The sequence below is a fragment of the Platichthys flesus genome, chromosome 10, assembly GCF_949316205.1.
Source record: "Platichthys flesus chromosome 10, fPlaFle2.1, whole genome shotgun sequence".
NCBI lineage: Eukaryota > Metazoa > Chordata > Actinopteri > Pleuronectiformes > Pleuronectidae > Platichthys > Platichthys flesus.
In genome coordinates this window covers 7,381,789-7,397,136 of record NC_084954.1, presented here as the reverse complement: position 1 = coordinate 7,397,136, position 15,348 = coordinate 7,381,789, and the positions used below count along the sequence as shown (strand labels likewise).

Genomic DNA, 15,348 nt, shown 5'->3' with positions numbered 1-15,348 from the left:
TCATACAGCACGTTTCATACACACAAAGGGAGTTGGTTTGAAACCATGTTCAAGCAAAAATATAAACAGACAAACAGTACAAATTAAGCAGATAGAACTTTGTAAAATAATATAATGCAATGATGGGTTGACCTTTTAGAATAGATTAGTTAAACGCACTGGTTTAATATCAATTCTCAATGTAACATTTCAAATATAATAAAAGCTTTTGGGATTTTATTTTGGTACGCAAACCTTCAGTGTTCCGGTGTCTGTACGTTATCTTGACGCAGATGTTATTGCGTCCGACTGATGCGGATCCACATCGACCAAAGCAATTCGATGGACAGCATTTACGGCCAATCAGAAATTACAATGTTTAGCAGGACACCGCCTCCTCTCTGGAGTGATTGGAAAAAAAAAACAAGACAAGATGTGTAAATTGTCTGTTTTTGTATAACTCAAGTAGAGTTCGATTTCCTTTATTTGTTTTTACTTTATTTAAAATGTGGATTTTAAAAACAGTGGCTTTAACCTTGCAGGTCTGAGAATATGAGAGATTTGGTTCCAGCTCAAATCAACAGCAGGTGATTTTCTTTTCTTTGAACCTGAGGGGCTGTTAAGTTGTTAATAAGTGGGATCCCCCTGCTGAGGTCTGAGATTTATTTGTAGAGTCTAACACTACACAGACACACACACACCCACACCCACACCCACACCCACACCCACACCCACACCCACACACACGCATGCACACACAAACACCCTCACACACGCACCCACACTAATATTCAGGTGTTAACTAATCCCACTGGAAGCTGACCAAGACAATTACATCCAACCACTGCCTTTCGACAGCCTTCAACCAGATTGTAATTTTGTCATTTGTAAATTGTCTATTTGAACAGTTTAACAATAAATACATAGAGAGTTAATACATAGGGGGAGGCAGCAGTGGGCGGATCTTAAAGACGGTTAAGTTTACCCAAAACAGAAAATGTGAAATCAACATGACTAACTACAAGAGTCAATGAATTAATAACATAACATGTATGATAAAACAATAATAATATCCAAATAACAGCTAAATATGTGTGTTGTGTTGTTGATGTGCATATGTATTCACAGGCAGCACGAATGTGAGTGTGTGTCGGGGGTTAAAATGTCACACTCATGCATTGACTCATCTACTTTGACAACAATACATGAACAAATCTTATCTAACAGCAGTCAATTTGTCTTTTAAGCATCATTATATGTATAGATATTTTACAAGGTTTGTGTTCTGAAACTGGATGTTGACCTTGGCCTGTACTCATTGAGCATTCCTCCAGTTTTACAGATGTTCATACGGATCAGACTGAAGAACCAAAACACTCAGAAACACAATCAGTCAAATACAATAGAATAATAGAATATGGAATTGTTTCTTTTATACATCACATTCATGCTGGCAGAGGCATCAATTTAGTTTAGTGACTTGCTGAATAACACTATAACATGTGGAGGGGGGAGTAGGGAATCAAACTGCCTCTCTGTCATAGCACCTCCATGATTGATAGTACTGTATATCAGTGTACAGGAGAAGGTGCTCTATCTGTCACGTGTCACAAAACAGTGAAAGATAATCATCACATTTTACAACAGTGAAAGGTGATACCCCAAATGTATTTTTACATTTAAAATCAAATAAGTCTGAAAAAAGCTGCACATCAACACACAGGAGAAGCTTGAACCATGAACTGTTTAAGAGTTTTACCTTACAATGAACTTATATCATGACTAAATTATATAGCTTGTTTTAGTATCATGACACATTTTGATGTCATATCTGCAAACCTATGCGTTCCATAAATGATGGCAGTGGAACAAGCTCCCCAATGACATCAGGATGGCAGAAAGTCTACACATCTTCCGCCGCAAACTAAAAACACATCTTATCTGATTATACCTTGAACAAAAAAAAGTGTGATTTAGTAGCACTTTTATGGCACTTACCTATAGAACTTTGTAGTTTGGCTTTCCTGAAGAAAATTCTACTTTCTTGATTCTTGTCGTTCAGGGTTCGTACCCTCATGGTTGAATGCACTTATTGAAAGTCGCTCTGGATAAAAGCGTCAGCTAAATGTATTGTAATTATATAATGTGTGTGGGCAGGAAGTGTTGTTAGGCATTGAGATGACTTTTCCAGGCTCTTTTCAGACTTTCATGCTTGTATATCAGTAAATGCAGCAACATCTAAATATAGTTATCTTTAATAATGTCTTTTCTGAATATAAAACATTATATATATCTTGTTTGGTTATAAATATTGTCCTTGTCCACTAAAAGAAGAAAATGCTTTTCATTTAAATGAAGGAAATTATGTACAGATTGTCAAGCTCTTACTCTAAACTGGCCTCATTAAATATGGGGTAGCGGTGAACATTTACCATAAATAGATAAAGCACTCGATTGGCAAGAGGCCTAAAATAATAAGAGCAAAAATACTTGTGCGGTCAATAAAAAAATTAAAACATGAAAACATAAACTAAATAACAATATTTGAAATTGTTTTGCCTTGTTTTCTGGATGGTGCCATTGAATGGTAAAATTTGTTTAAATTAACAAATTATTGAGGGTTGCGTTGATTTGAAGCCTGCAGCTCTTGCAGACACATACAATCCCACACACGCACACAAGAATACACACACACGCACACGCACACACACACACACACACAAACGAATACACCCACACACACACACACACACACACACACACACACACACACACACACACACACACCAGGATCCTTGCATATTGAAGGCACAGCAGACAGTGTGCCTCTGACAGGTGAAGTGTTGGAAATGTCTGGGGGTCCCCGGTGCTTTCTGAAAACATGTCATGCCCTGCTTGGCTTTGTCTTCCACTTTACATTTTCACGGCAGCTCAACACAACAATCACAGCTTTGCATGTAATCAGAATATCACAACAATGAGAATGGCCTAGTTCCGATGCTGGGGAGAGAGGGTGGGTGACAGAAGCCACCCTAATCCCCAAACTGCTGTCTGCACCGCGCACAGTTCTGAACTCACTCTCACCCTACTTCTCCCCGAGCGGGAGTCATGGCTGCCGAGCCGGTGACACGCAGCCTCCTCTTCCTCGGGGCCATTTTGGACTGGTAACCATGGAGATGTGGGTCATGCAGCGATGGCAGAGAGAGGAGAAAGAGGAGACTCGTGGCTGGTGGTGGAGTCGGAGCACTGCAGGCTGCTGGAGGAGGGAGCAGCAGCGGTAGCAGAGGACGACCATAAACTCTCATTATATCTGGGTCACTGGGATGCTCCAGCTGCAGCGAGCAGACAAGACGCTATTATGCAAGAAGAGGGATGCTGGGAGTCGTGGGCACGGGCGCTTATAGTTCCTGTTAGTGAGCATATGTCAGGAGGCTGCATGGTGATGGAACATGAGACCAGCTGAGCTCTGCTTTGTCAGCTCCAGAACATGCTGTTGTTTTGGTGCCAGCATATACTAACACAACCATTGTGAGCCATGTTGTAGGGTGTGTTACTGTTTATCATATTGTGTTACAAATACGGCTCTTTCATTGGACATTTTCAGAGGGGGGCCAGAATGAGCAATACCCAAATTACATAAACCAACAACATCTTAGGTCGATGTGACCTGAATTATATTAGGAAGAAAGTGTTCATATTTTAATCAATATCTATATTGATCACGATACATGTCACATTATTATTTAATTTAGATTTAAGGTCTTATTTCTTCTTTTCTTAGGTGAAGGTTATTGTTTCAAAATGACAAACCTGAGGTCCATAAATGACATTGTAATACCTCATCAGTGTATTTACACAATGCACAAGCATCACATCATTATATATTGGAGTTTTGTTGTATAGATGTTGATTCAAATCCATTCTGTCGATAACTATTGACATTGCGTTGCAGCCCATCCCCAAATCAGCTACATGTAAAAACAAATGGGGGGGCCATTTTTTATTCTTGAAAAACACAGATTTCTAAACACCTCGTTTTCCCCTCAGTGCAGGAGGAGCAGCTGTGTTTGGAGGGACAGCATTCGCCTCACACATCTACAGGTCGGTTTTAAAAAGCTCCGTTATACAGAGGAACCTTCTGCTGTGCAGCGTTAATGGAAGACAAGTTGTAGGCCATGTTGTTGTGTCTCCTCCATTGTCCGTGACCACCGTGCACCCCACAACCCCCCCAGAACCCCCCCCCCCCTTTCTTTCGCTCGTTGGATTCGGGGATTCGTGATTGGCTGGGACGCGCTGTTAGTGACGTCACCGCCCCAGCACCCACTCATCGGCGGACTGGGGCGTTGTTCTCCTGCATCTCATTTGCGGCGTGGGTTGGGGGGGCGATTTTTTTTTTTCTCCATCTGCAAAACTCCACTCGGGTTCCAGAAAAAAAAAGAAAAAAAATCGGGAGTGAATTTCCCTTTTTCTTTTTTTCAGTCCTTCCGCCACAGATTTTTTCCGCGTCTCCTTCTGCTGCGGTCTCCTCTCGCGTCGCGTTGTGTGTTTCTTTTTGCGCAGAAAAAGGAGGTGTCGCTCGTGTGCGTGCGTGCGTGTGTGTGTCTCTTTTTTTCTGGGGGGAAGCAGGAAGCTTTGCGGTCTTTGTTCATTCATTTGATCGGTCGGGCTCCTTTTTGTTGGACCGAGAGAAAGCATGGGAGCGCAAACCTCCAAAACCGCTGGGAAAGAGGACGTCGCGGTGGAAAAGCCCGCAGAAGGTGCGGCCGTGGCGGCGAAGACGAACGGACAGGTCGGTGGAAACATGTTTGATTCCCGGTGGCGATGCGTGGAGTCGAGGTTTTGCACCCGCACGCTCACCCGGCGTTTAGGGGAAAGTGGCCACATGTCGGATCCATTTTCACCGGCGAGCGCTTTGTCTCAGTTTGACGCTGTGCGCTGCGCCACTTTGTTTGCAACGCAATTATTTCCACGCGGTTTAAACGCTTTAATTGTCGCGTGCTTGCGTTTTGCATTTCTGAAATATGGGGATTTAATAAGTTAATCTAACGACTAATGTTTCTGACTGAGATTAATTCAAATGTAATTTTTCAAATTCCTCTCCAACATTTCAAATCGTTTGCACTCGAATGTTTTCCTCGGATTCAGGCGCAGTTTGTGCAGATTTGGTTTTTCGGTCGCTCCCACTGAGGCATGGCCATCTTTTTTCCTCTAAAAAAAGATACCACGCCTTTGTTGCCGGGTTCAAGAAAGAACGCACGTTTTTGTGCACACGCACCCCACACAATCAATGATTTATACCAAGTGCACATTAAAGTGCGTGAGGTTTATTGATTATTTGACGTTAAATGCGTTTTTGTTGAAAACACGGGGCGTTAAAACAAGATTTAAATTCCCCAAATTCCCATCTTGTTCCCATCGTCTCCACATCGAACGCCACCTCCAGGATCCCTGCGGTACTGCAGTCTAACCGAATAGCCTACTGCCGAAAGCCCCCAGATCTGTCGTCACTCTCCTGGTAACAGATGCTGCTGCAGCTTTAGGGTCATTTTTTTCTATTGGTTACTACCAGTCGGCGCATATAATTAAATGTGAGCACGCCACATGTTGCAGGTCTTAGTCTTGCACCCACATGTGCAAACGTAGACCAGCGTCTGCCACTCCCTTTATTAAATTGAAATGGCCTGTTGATGCATTTGTGGAGGAATTAAATGTATGTTGTTCTTTTCCAGGAGAACGGCCACGCCAAAACCAATGGAGATGCCTCTCCGACTGCGGAGGAGGCCAACAAAGCTGATGTCCAGGCCAATGGCAGCACTCCAACCGAGGAGGCGCCCAAAGAAGAAGGCGAGAAAGTAGAGGGTGCCGAGGCCAACGGAGAGAAGGAGCCCGAGGCCACTAACGGGGAAGCCTCCGACAAGCCGGAGGAAGGCACTCCATCCACCAGCGAGGACGGCAAGCAGAAGAAGAAGCGCTTCTCCTTCAAGAAACCCTCCTTCAAGCTCAGCGGCTTCACTTTCAAGAAGACCAAGAAGGAGTCTGAGGAGGCTGCAGAGGAAGGAGCAGCAGCAGCCGCAGAGCCAGTGGAGGGAGAGAAGGAGGCATCAGAGGAGGCAGCTGCTGAGGAGGCCAAGCCAGCCGAGGCAAGTGAGGAGGGAGCCAAGGAGGCTGCAGCTGAGGAGCCAAAGCCAGTGGAGGAGGTGAAGGCAGAGGGAGAAGTAGCAGCAGCCGCAGGAGGTGGAGAGGAGAAACCAGCTGAGGCTTCACCCGCTGAGCCAGAGACGGCAGCCAGTCCAGAGGCCGCCCCTGCCGCCGCCGCCGCCGCCGCCGAGTAATCCTGCTGATCAAGACACCAGAATGAAGGAGATGATGGAGCCCGTCTGAAGGAATGCGAGGACTTGTCTAAAACCAGGGATTTTTTTTTGTTTAATTTTTTTGTTGGTGTTTTTGTTTACTATTCTGCAACCACCCCGTCCACAATGGCTGCAATGTCCGTGGCAGTGATGGACAGGAGGTGTACTGGCGAGTGTGCTGCTTCTTCACTGCTCATTGGTGCTTGCATTTGTGACGTGGGTGAGTGTGAAAGTGCGAATGTGAGTGTGAGTGTATTATTTTTTTTTTTTTCTACATGAAACCATGACTGTGTTGACACGTTGCTGAATTTGACATATTTAATCTTAAGTATTTGGTGCTGGGCAATTGGATGTAGCAGCTAAAGCTGTGTCTGCAAGATGTGACACATTGTGATCTTTTTTAAAGGGAAACCAAGTCTTACATGTTGTCTTTGCAGTGCACAGTTGTTTACAATTCTTAAAGCTCGACGCTCCTGTGGACACGACCATTCCTGAATGAACTAGACTTAGTTAACTGTCAAAAACAATAGATGCTCATCACTTTCCATTTAGATTTCCACCATTTCAAAACTCTGTAGTAATGCACGTTGTATAGACTTTGATATTACTGGTTTTATGACTGAGATGTACCTAAATGACTGAAGTTTTTAACAGATTACCCATTGTAAATGAAGTTTTTTTCTTGTTTTTCACCATTTGTAAGATTGAATAAAATTGGGAGATGTTTTAAGCAGATTTTTTGCATCAAGCTGTGATGACTACACCACTTCAAATCGACGCTACAAAAAAGCACAAAAACGAGGGGCCAGGGGGCGCTAATCTTTGAGCAGCATCTTTTTTTGTACATAATGAGGCTTCACTTTATTCGATGTGGAATGTAACATTGCCGACAAAGTGTTCCGTTTGTTTTTTCTGTGAGCACTGAAGAATAAAGGACTGAAGTGTGAATTGGCTCATTTTGTTTATCGTGTGAAGTGAATATAAAAACATTCCTCACATTAATACCCGTAGCTGTAGTTACTGTGATTTCTCTTCAGATGGAGAAATGCACCCCATGGATTCTTGGGCTTATAGCTCCCTCATGTGGTAAAATACTGAATTGATAAAAGACATGGGTCAATGGAGTCTAAACTCTATAAATGAGATGCAGTAACTTCTCACACTGAATTATAAATGGGGTGTGTAATTGCAATAATTAGCTTTAAATAATGAAAGTACATACAAAGGGGCAAAATATATCCAATATTTATCAAATCCAAAACGGCATGTGACTGGCCTGTTTTGAGCCTTTTCCTATATTGAAAATCCAATACTTTAAATCATTGATTTGAATTTGAGCTCACACAGACAAGGTGAAAATAGGAAGAGTATGAAATTCACAAGTAATATCTGAGCCTTAAAACGAAGGGAATACATCCTTAAACCATTTTCAAATCAATAAAACAAATGAATAAAATCTAAAATATAGGATATAAAGACTAAACACTTGAAGAAAATAGTCAGCAGCGTTCCACAAGAGAACACCTTCACCACAACCTAAAAAACATGATAGTCACAAACATGTTCTTTCTCTAAACCAGCCTCATTTGCATTGATGCATCGTGAGATGTGTTTTCTGCCTTTCTGTAGTTTTGAGGCAATGATTCCTAAAAGAAACCAAAGCATAACTATGTGATGATATCCTGAGGTTTGACCTGCGTCTCCTTCAATCACAGAGCTGCTGCTTTTTACACCATAAACTACACCGTTTGAAACAAACACATTTATGCCGTCTGGTGATGAAGCTGCCGAAAACCGCTGCAGCCAACCCGACTGAACCGGTGCCTGCGCTCCCCATCACCGCGCTGGGATTCCTTCCATGAAACCACCGGGATCTTTCCAAGAATAGAAGAGATTGCAACAAACCTGGCTGTTTTTAGACGCCCACAGCTGCAGCACTACAGACATTTCAAACCCAATTATTTCCTTTGCACTCATATTTACCCTGTGTGCTGCAGCTCTAGACACCGCAGGAAGGGTGTGTTTTACACATACTCTTTCTATTTTTGCTTCCTGGTCATCACATCCATCCTGGTCAGGCTGTTGAGGCCTTTGCTTCCCATTCCGTCTCCCATGCTCAAATGCCATCCCATCATGCCACAGTCTCCATCCTCCTCAGGGTGTCTTCATACACCAGCTTGTTCCTCAGAGCATTCAAATAAACACAGATGAGTGAACCCTCCAAAAAACAAATATATTCCAAAGTGAAATGCTCGTAAGTGAAGCAGATTATTTTGGAGTGTGGCTTGTGGAGTTGACCAGAGGCAGCTCCCCGTCTGGGCTCCCGTGGCCCCACCTCTCGCACTGACCACATCTCTGAGTCCCCTCAGCTGTAAGTCCCCAGTGGTTTCCTTCAACCAGCTTCCTCTCCGTTCAGTCCCCGGGGCCCCTCACCTAACCACCACCTCCCTCTCCCTCCCAGGGCAGATCAAACAGCTGCTGCCCGGCCAGAGGACCATCCCTGTCCCTCGTCCACACGCCAACTATTTTCAGCACACCAACATCCAGACTCGCACGGTAGAAACGTTTTTGTAAACTTTGGCTGCCAAACAGAAAACCCGTAGCCATCATGTGGGCAGAAGATTCATAAATTATGATCCTCATCCATCTCAGTTTCCTAACTGGACCCAGTGCTGGATTTCATAAGGCCCCATGTCAACTGGTTAAACCAATAAAGTGGACTAGGCACTTAGTTGTATATATTCATTTCTTGTTCATATGAAGCAGGTTTCTAATAAGTCTAGTAATGTTATTTTGATTCTGTTCCTTCTATTCTTCTACCTCACAAGGTAAATATTTGGCTGTGTTTCTAGTTGCATAAGGTGAATATGAAATGATATCTTTGAAGTTCCAATAATGACAAAGCATTGTGAACCTCAAAAATAGGGTGCCTTCTTACAGGAAAAAAAATACTTTTACCGGCCACAAAACATGCTATCAAATGTTTTAAAATGCAATTACACAATAATACAACATTTAATAATATCCATCCAGCCATTCATCCTCTATAATGCTTATATTTAAAGTGTTGTAGTCAAGCTGAAGTCAATCCCATGCTGACATTCGGTGAAAGACAGGGTTCACAAGATTGCCAGTTTACCCCAAGGCCGACATATATAGAGACAAACAACCATTCACACTTACATCATAATACAATGACCTGAAAGGTGTGTGTGGCTTTTGCAAGATGAGTACTTTGACTTTTAATATAACATATAAAAAATAATCGTTCTGGATATATACACCGAAAGTTAGACAATACCCAGGTTTGAATGGGAAACTTTGTTTTTCTCCTTTTCTGTAATTGTTCATTTGCTATATTTATTGGTATTTTTGGAGTATCTCAATATTGTGATGCTCTAAGATGTTGTGCTTTTTTTGATTTATTTACATATGACTCGGAAAGTCTGCACTGATCATGTGCCGGCTCACCTGTTTTAACCTGTAAGCATGTTTCATAACTGGTTAAATAGCCTTGAGGTTACTTTTGATTGAGCATTACTGCTTTAACATCTGTACCAAGATAGTTAATTCTACTATTGACACAGACTCAAGAAAATATGTTCAGTAATATGACACCTAAGTGAAGTATTATTTCCATCAGCTTATCATACAGGGATGGTATCACCTATGTGGCTCAGGGGATGACATTTCACCATCTATTCTTAATGGTTTACAATGAACTTATTTATATTTTTGCAGCAAAATACTTTCACTGGTCTTTTCTTTGTTACTCAGGGGAGCTGATTCTGTGTTGCAAAGGGAAGTAAGCGGATGTAATTATTAGTTTGTGACTAGTTGCAAAAATATTGTGCGGCCACAAACTGTTATAATGTGTTGAAGTGCCCAGGAAGAGGAAATCAGTGTAACCCCAGTGCATGAACAGGGTGGTACCAATAAGTCATTTGTCTTTTCTCATTTACCATTTAAAAAGTGCTCTTGAGACAAAACGTATGTTAAGACATCTTTTATTTTTGGTCACTATGTTTTACATGACATAATGCCTGTTCAGGGATATAACGATGTTGAGGTTAAACAAAAGCTGTTTGTATGACAGAATTTGACTGACTAATTTCATCATAACGATTAATTTGACCGTCACCATTTCACAATATTCAAGTCATGTACAAGGACAACAGTTACAACATGTTGCACAGACAGTATTTGTGTACTTTTGAAGATTATTGGTCATCCGAACAAAAAACAAGGTTGTACAAAAACAAACAAAGAAACAGACAAACACTTAATTAAGTCTAACCAGTTGAAGTCAGTATAAAAGAAACAGAGTGGAAAAGAAAAAGTCATGACACAACACAGTTGTAACGCCTCCATTTCACATGCCGTCTCCATTACAAAAGCTCACTGGTACCTTTGTGGATTGCTTCCCCCATCCCTGATCACATGTTTTCATAAATTAGTTTTCCTTCTTCTAAGCACCCATTTCTTGTAGATTTCAAGTCGATATGCTACTACTCCTCAAAGAACTGTTAACTGCCTGTCTGTTTGGTTGAGGGGAAATTAACAGAGAGTCTACTTTAATTTGAGAAATAGATTGCAATTTTAGTTGGTTGGCTTTTGGGAACTATTGTATCAACTTATCACGTTGAAGCAATGAGGAACCCAGAGAAAGAGCAGTGGACATTTTCGGCCGCAAAGACACCATTGGCCTCATCATCGGGGATCTGAATGTAAACTGTGTCCTGCTCGTCAAGCAAGAGGACGGCACTGCCGGACATCTGGTCCAGGAAGCCCTTGCTGTACTCATCATAAGTGAACATAACAGGCTGGCCATTCTTGTACAGAGCAACCAGAGCATTGGCTCCATTGACATGGATGCTGTAGGAGAAATAGTAAACTCCAGGAATCTGGCAAGTGAAAATGCCAGACTCAGGGTCATAGTGATTCTCAGCATTGTACACTATCTGGTCAAACTTAATGGGGCTGCCAGCAGCTGGATAAGGGGTGGCCAGAGAAGCAGTGAAAGCAGACATGGGGGACTTGACCATGACCTCACCGTAGCCTTTGCCCTTCTCAAACATAACCTCACCAGGGGGACCTGGGGCACCAGGAGGTCCAGCTGGGCCAGCTTCTCCATCAACACCATCAGCACCAGGCAGACCAGGGGGACCCTGTGGTCCGGGGATACCCTTAGCAGCCAACCCAGAAGGCCCAGGGGCACCAGGGAGACCTGGATGTCCCTTAAGACCGGGAACACCAGCAGGACCTTGAGGACCACCAGAGCCTGTGGCACCTGGAGCACCATCAGAACCAGAAGCACCTGGCTCACCTGCACGGCCAGGATGACCTTTGGGTCCAGCAGGGCCGGGAATACCGGGGGAACCTGGGGTACCTGGGGCACCTACATCACCTTTGGTGCCTGTTGCTCCACTGCCACCTCTGGGTCCAGGAGGACCAGCAGCACCTGGGTAACCCTGCTTACCTTGGAAACCTTGTACTCCCTGATCCCCCTTGTTTCCCTTAGATCCCTGAGCTCCAGTTGCACCTGTGTCACCTTTGGGGCCTGCAGCACCAGATTCACCTGAGAAACCTCTCTCACCCTGAGGTCCAACAGGACCAGTAGAACCAGTAGCACCAGTGGCACCAGTATATCCTGTATGACCTTGCTCTCCCTTTGCACCTGTGGCACCAGTGCCACCTGGGGCTCCCCTCTCTCCCTTTTCTCCATTTGCTCCTGGCTTTCCATATCCTGGGACTCCAGGTGCACCAGTGGCACCAGCAGGTCCTTGATGGCCTTTAGGGCCAACTGAACCGGGCATACCTGGGGCACCATTATCACCTGGTTTCCCTGGACTACCTACACCTGGGGCACCAGTGTGTCCCTTAGGTCCCTGTGGTCCCATGGGACCAGTGGCACCATCTCTACCTGAGCTACCTGACTTTCCTGGCTCTCCGGGGGCACCTGTCCTACCTGGCTTTCCAACTCCAGCAGCACCTGGTTCACCTGATGGGCCCATAGCTCCTTCAGGTCCTGTCTCACCCTGTGGTCCAGGAGCTCCCACCCCTCTATCTCCCTTTGCACCTGGCAGTCCAGGGATACCTGGGTGTCCCTTCATACCAGACTCTCCTCTAGGTCCCATTGGTCCAGGAAGACCTGAAGATCCAGGCTTTCCAGAAGCAGAGAGGCCAGCGGGGCCGGGGATTCCAGGAGAACCTGGTGCTCCCCTAGGTCCCTGAGAGCCATGGGCTCCAGTGTCACCTTTCTCGCCATTTTGTCCAGGGCTGCCAGGTTTGCCAGGTCCACCAGGGGATCCAGGTTTTCCAGCAATGGAGCGGCCGGGAGCTCCAGGAGGTCCTGGAGGTCCCTCGGGTCCAGTCAGGCCTTCAGCACTCTCACCTGGGGGACCAGGAGGGCCAGCAGGTCCCTCAGGGCCGGGCTCACCTGCAGGGCCAGGTTCACCAGGCACGGACACCACTGTGAAGAATGAAAGAGTGAGCATCATCTGTACCACCATACAGACAAAACCACTAACACAAGTGAAAGCAGTCCTCAGTTGTGTCTTACTAAAATGAATATACTATATATTTACTTTCATAATATTTTGATTAGTTTGCTTATGCTTTGTGTGTTGTTCCCTGAGAAAAATGGTGTCGGCAGAACATTTGTTTTTTGATTATTACCTAATTTGATGGTATTTTATTACTGAGGTGGGTCAAGTTTTGTTCCTATCAACAAATCCTGTACTTTTGAGGAATGGCCGCATGGAGCCGATTCACTGATGCTTCCAATCTTATCCATCAAAGTCTTCTTATAAATGTTAAAAAATTGCCTACTTCTATATTTTATTTTTTTGTTTTCTTATTCTTAAAATACAAATATTTAAAGCGTGCTGATGATAAAGCTGGAGAGAGACCTGTGGGGCTTGTTTGTGAACCAGTGGGTCCAAATGAGACGGAGTCCTTTTTATTTGTTGCCTTGATGTGGTCACATGTGTAAAAGGCTCACTCCTTGGCGAACTGTTTGGATAAAGCCAAACAGATGTTTCTACTTCTGTGCGAAGCAGGCACACCCAAACAAACCACACTGCTGGGTGACTGGACTGTAATTGACAGTGTCAACCTAAAAATAATTCACTAACAGCTACTTTCTCAAATAGAAATAGCAGTAAAACTTCCTTTTTTCAGCAACAGCAACTTTTCATATTTTGCAATGCATTTTCACCCACACTCTAGACCAGACCATATTTATTTTTTTGTTCATGTAATAGATTTCTGCAAGACTCTGAACATTGTAGAAATTTGGATATTGTTCTGCTCTTGTTAGAGAATCGTATTTTAAAGCAATCTTAATGTATGTTAGACAATAACTGAAATGTGCTTTGTATGAAGCAAATAACTTGCAACATTTACTACTACATTCACTGAAAAGAGAGTAAATAAATAGCAGATTTGATATAAATGCGTTAAATACAAAGTAGTAGTAGAAGTAGTCTTATACATTTGTGCTCCTTAAAATATTCAGTTTCAATAATCTAAACCAGCACAATGGAAATTCTGTACCAGAGTTCAGACAGTTATAAACACATAAAAAAAATATTAAGAAATAGTTTCTATTGTGATATCTGTCATGATCGTAAAATACAATTAAAGTTGTAAATGTGTTTGCCTTAAATGAATAAGAGGAAAATTGAGTATTAAAATAAAAAGGAATTCTGAAATGATGTTTGCATCAAATCCTAGGACTTCCTGAAGAATGAAACTGCAAAGCTCTGCTCTGAGTCAATCTCCTGGTGTTCAGATTCCAGATCTAAATGGACTGTGTGATTGGAGCAGCATGCATGCTGCTGCAGCCAATCAGAGCACAAGGAGGTTTCAGAGCTACTGGAGTTGTATTTTCAGTGTAAAATGCAACTGGCTGTGGCTAACATCCGTCTGGCTACTCATGCTGCTTCCCAAACACCACAAAGATGCTTAATCCCTCGCAGAGGTAAGACAGGACTATGTTGACATGTTCCTCAATGAAAAATAAGTCTTAAGGGGAAAAGATCTTAACTTTAAAGGCTCAGTTTGTGAAAAATAATGTGATAAAGAAACTTTTAGAGTTAGGAAGTTGAGCTTTTCTTACCCTGGCTCTTCACAGAGTAGGGCTGATACTGAGGGGCGGCCTTCACCATCTTCTTCACCACGTACCGCTCTCCATGGGCGGCCGTCAGGGTCACCACAAGGAGGAGGATGCTCGCTACACGCATGTCCATCTTGCAAGGTCAAATCTGCAGGGAGAAGAAGAGGAGCAGTCAGCACAAGTGTCTACAGGAAGGTTCAGTTTTCTCTCTTTTTAAAACAGTTTTTACAGCTAAGTGCATGTGTTACACAGCTTCATAGAAATGCAATAAGCTGCACATAAGATTGGAAGTAGTTGTAGCTAAAGTTTTGATTTAGTTAAAGCATCCTGGAATACTGATGAAGCCCGAAGCTTCCCCCCATTCCTCCTTAGCCTGCCTGGGCCTACACAAAGCCTGGATGTTGCCTGAGCTCATCCAGAGATAGAGCAGAGAAGAAGAGGAAGAGAAAAACACAAACATACCGGCTTCCAAAGAAGGTGAAAAAACAATGTCTTCAGCACCAGTGATGCCTCTGGTGCCTCTGTATATCCTTGGGGTAGGAGCACAACTGAGGATATGCTGCCTCCCAGTACAATGATGTGGGTATTTATACCATATCTGCCCCTCGCATCATCACAAAAAAAAAAGGAGCCCCCACCACGCAAGTACCTCCCTCCTCGGTTCAAGGCTGTAATTAGCAGACAGATCTGCCCAAAGCGGGGCATGACACATCAGGATGCCTCCATGTCTTGAATATCCAGACACATGATTACCTCTTATTTCAGCTCTTCTTTCTGAACTTTGAAAATAGTCGTGTTTTAGGCCGAAACACAAAAATAAACGAATGAATGAATGGAGCACTGCACAGAACCGACAAAACATTTTCTCTCCCACCCTTGTTCCATTTATATTTACAAGGG

General features: G+C 43.5%; 2 protein-coding genes across 2 annotated transcripts; one reads left to right on the top strand and one right to left on the bottom strand.

The window, feature by feature from the left end:
- Positions 1-4,397: 4,397 nt before the first annotated feature.
- Positions 4,398-7,277, top strand: marcksb (myristoylated alanine-rich protein kinase C substrate b). The gene is made up of 2 exons (XM_062396485.1): positions 4,398-4,768; positions 5,709-7,277. Exons 1-2 carry the CDS (start codon positions 4,673-4,675, stop codon positions 6,309-6,311), a joined length of 699 nt encoding a protein of 232 aa, XP_062252469.1. The 5' UTR covers positions 4,398-4,672; the 3' UTR covers positions 6,312-7,277.
- Positions 7,278-10,319: 3,042 nt separating this feature from the next.
- On the bottom strand, positions 10,320-14,994 carry col10a1a (collagen, type X, alpha 1a). The gene is made up of 3 exons (XM_062396567.1): positions 14,911-14,994; positions 14,452-14,596; positions 10,320-12,801 (listed from the first exon to the last, which is right to left on the bottom strand). The coding sequence occupies exons 2-3, from the start codon at positions 14,579-14,581 to the stop codon at positions 10,967-10,969; spliced, it is 1,965 nt and encodes a 654-aa protein (XP_062252551.1). The 5' UTR covers positions 14,582-14,596; positions 14,911-14,994; the 3' UTR covers positions 10,320-10,966.
- Between the last annotated feature and the right edge of the window lie 354 nt (positions 14,995-15,348).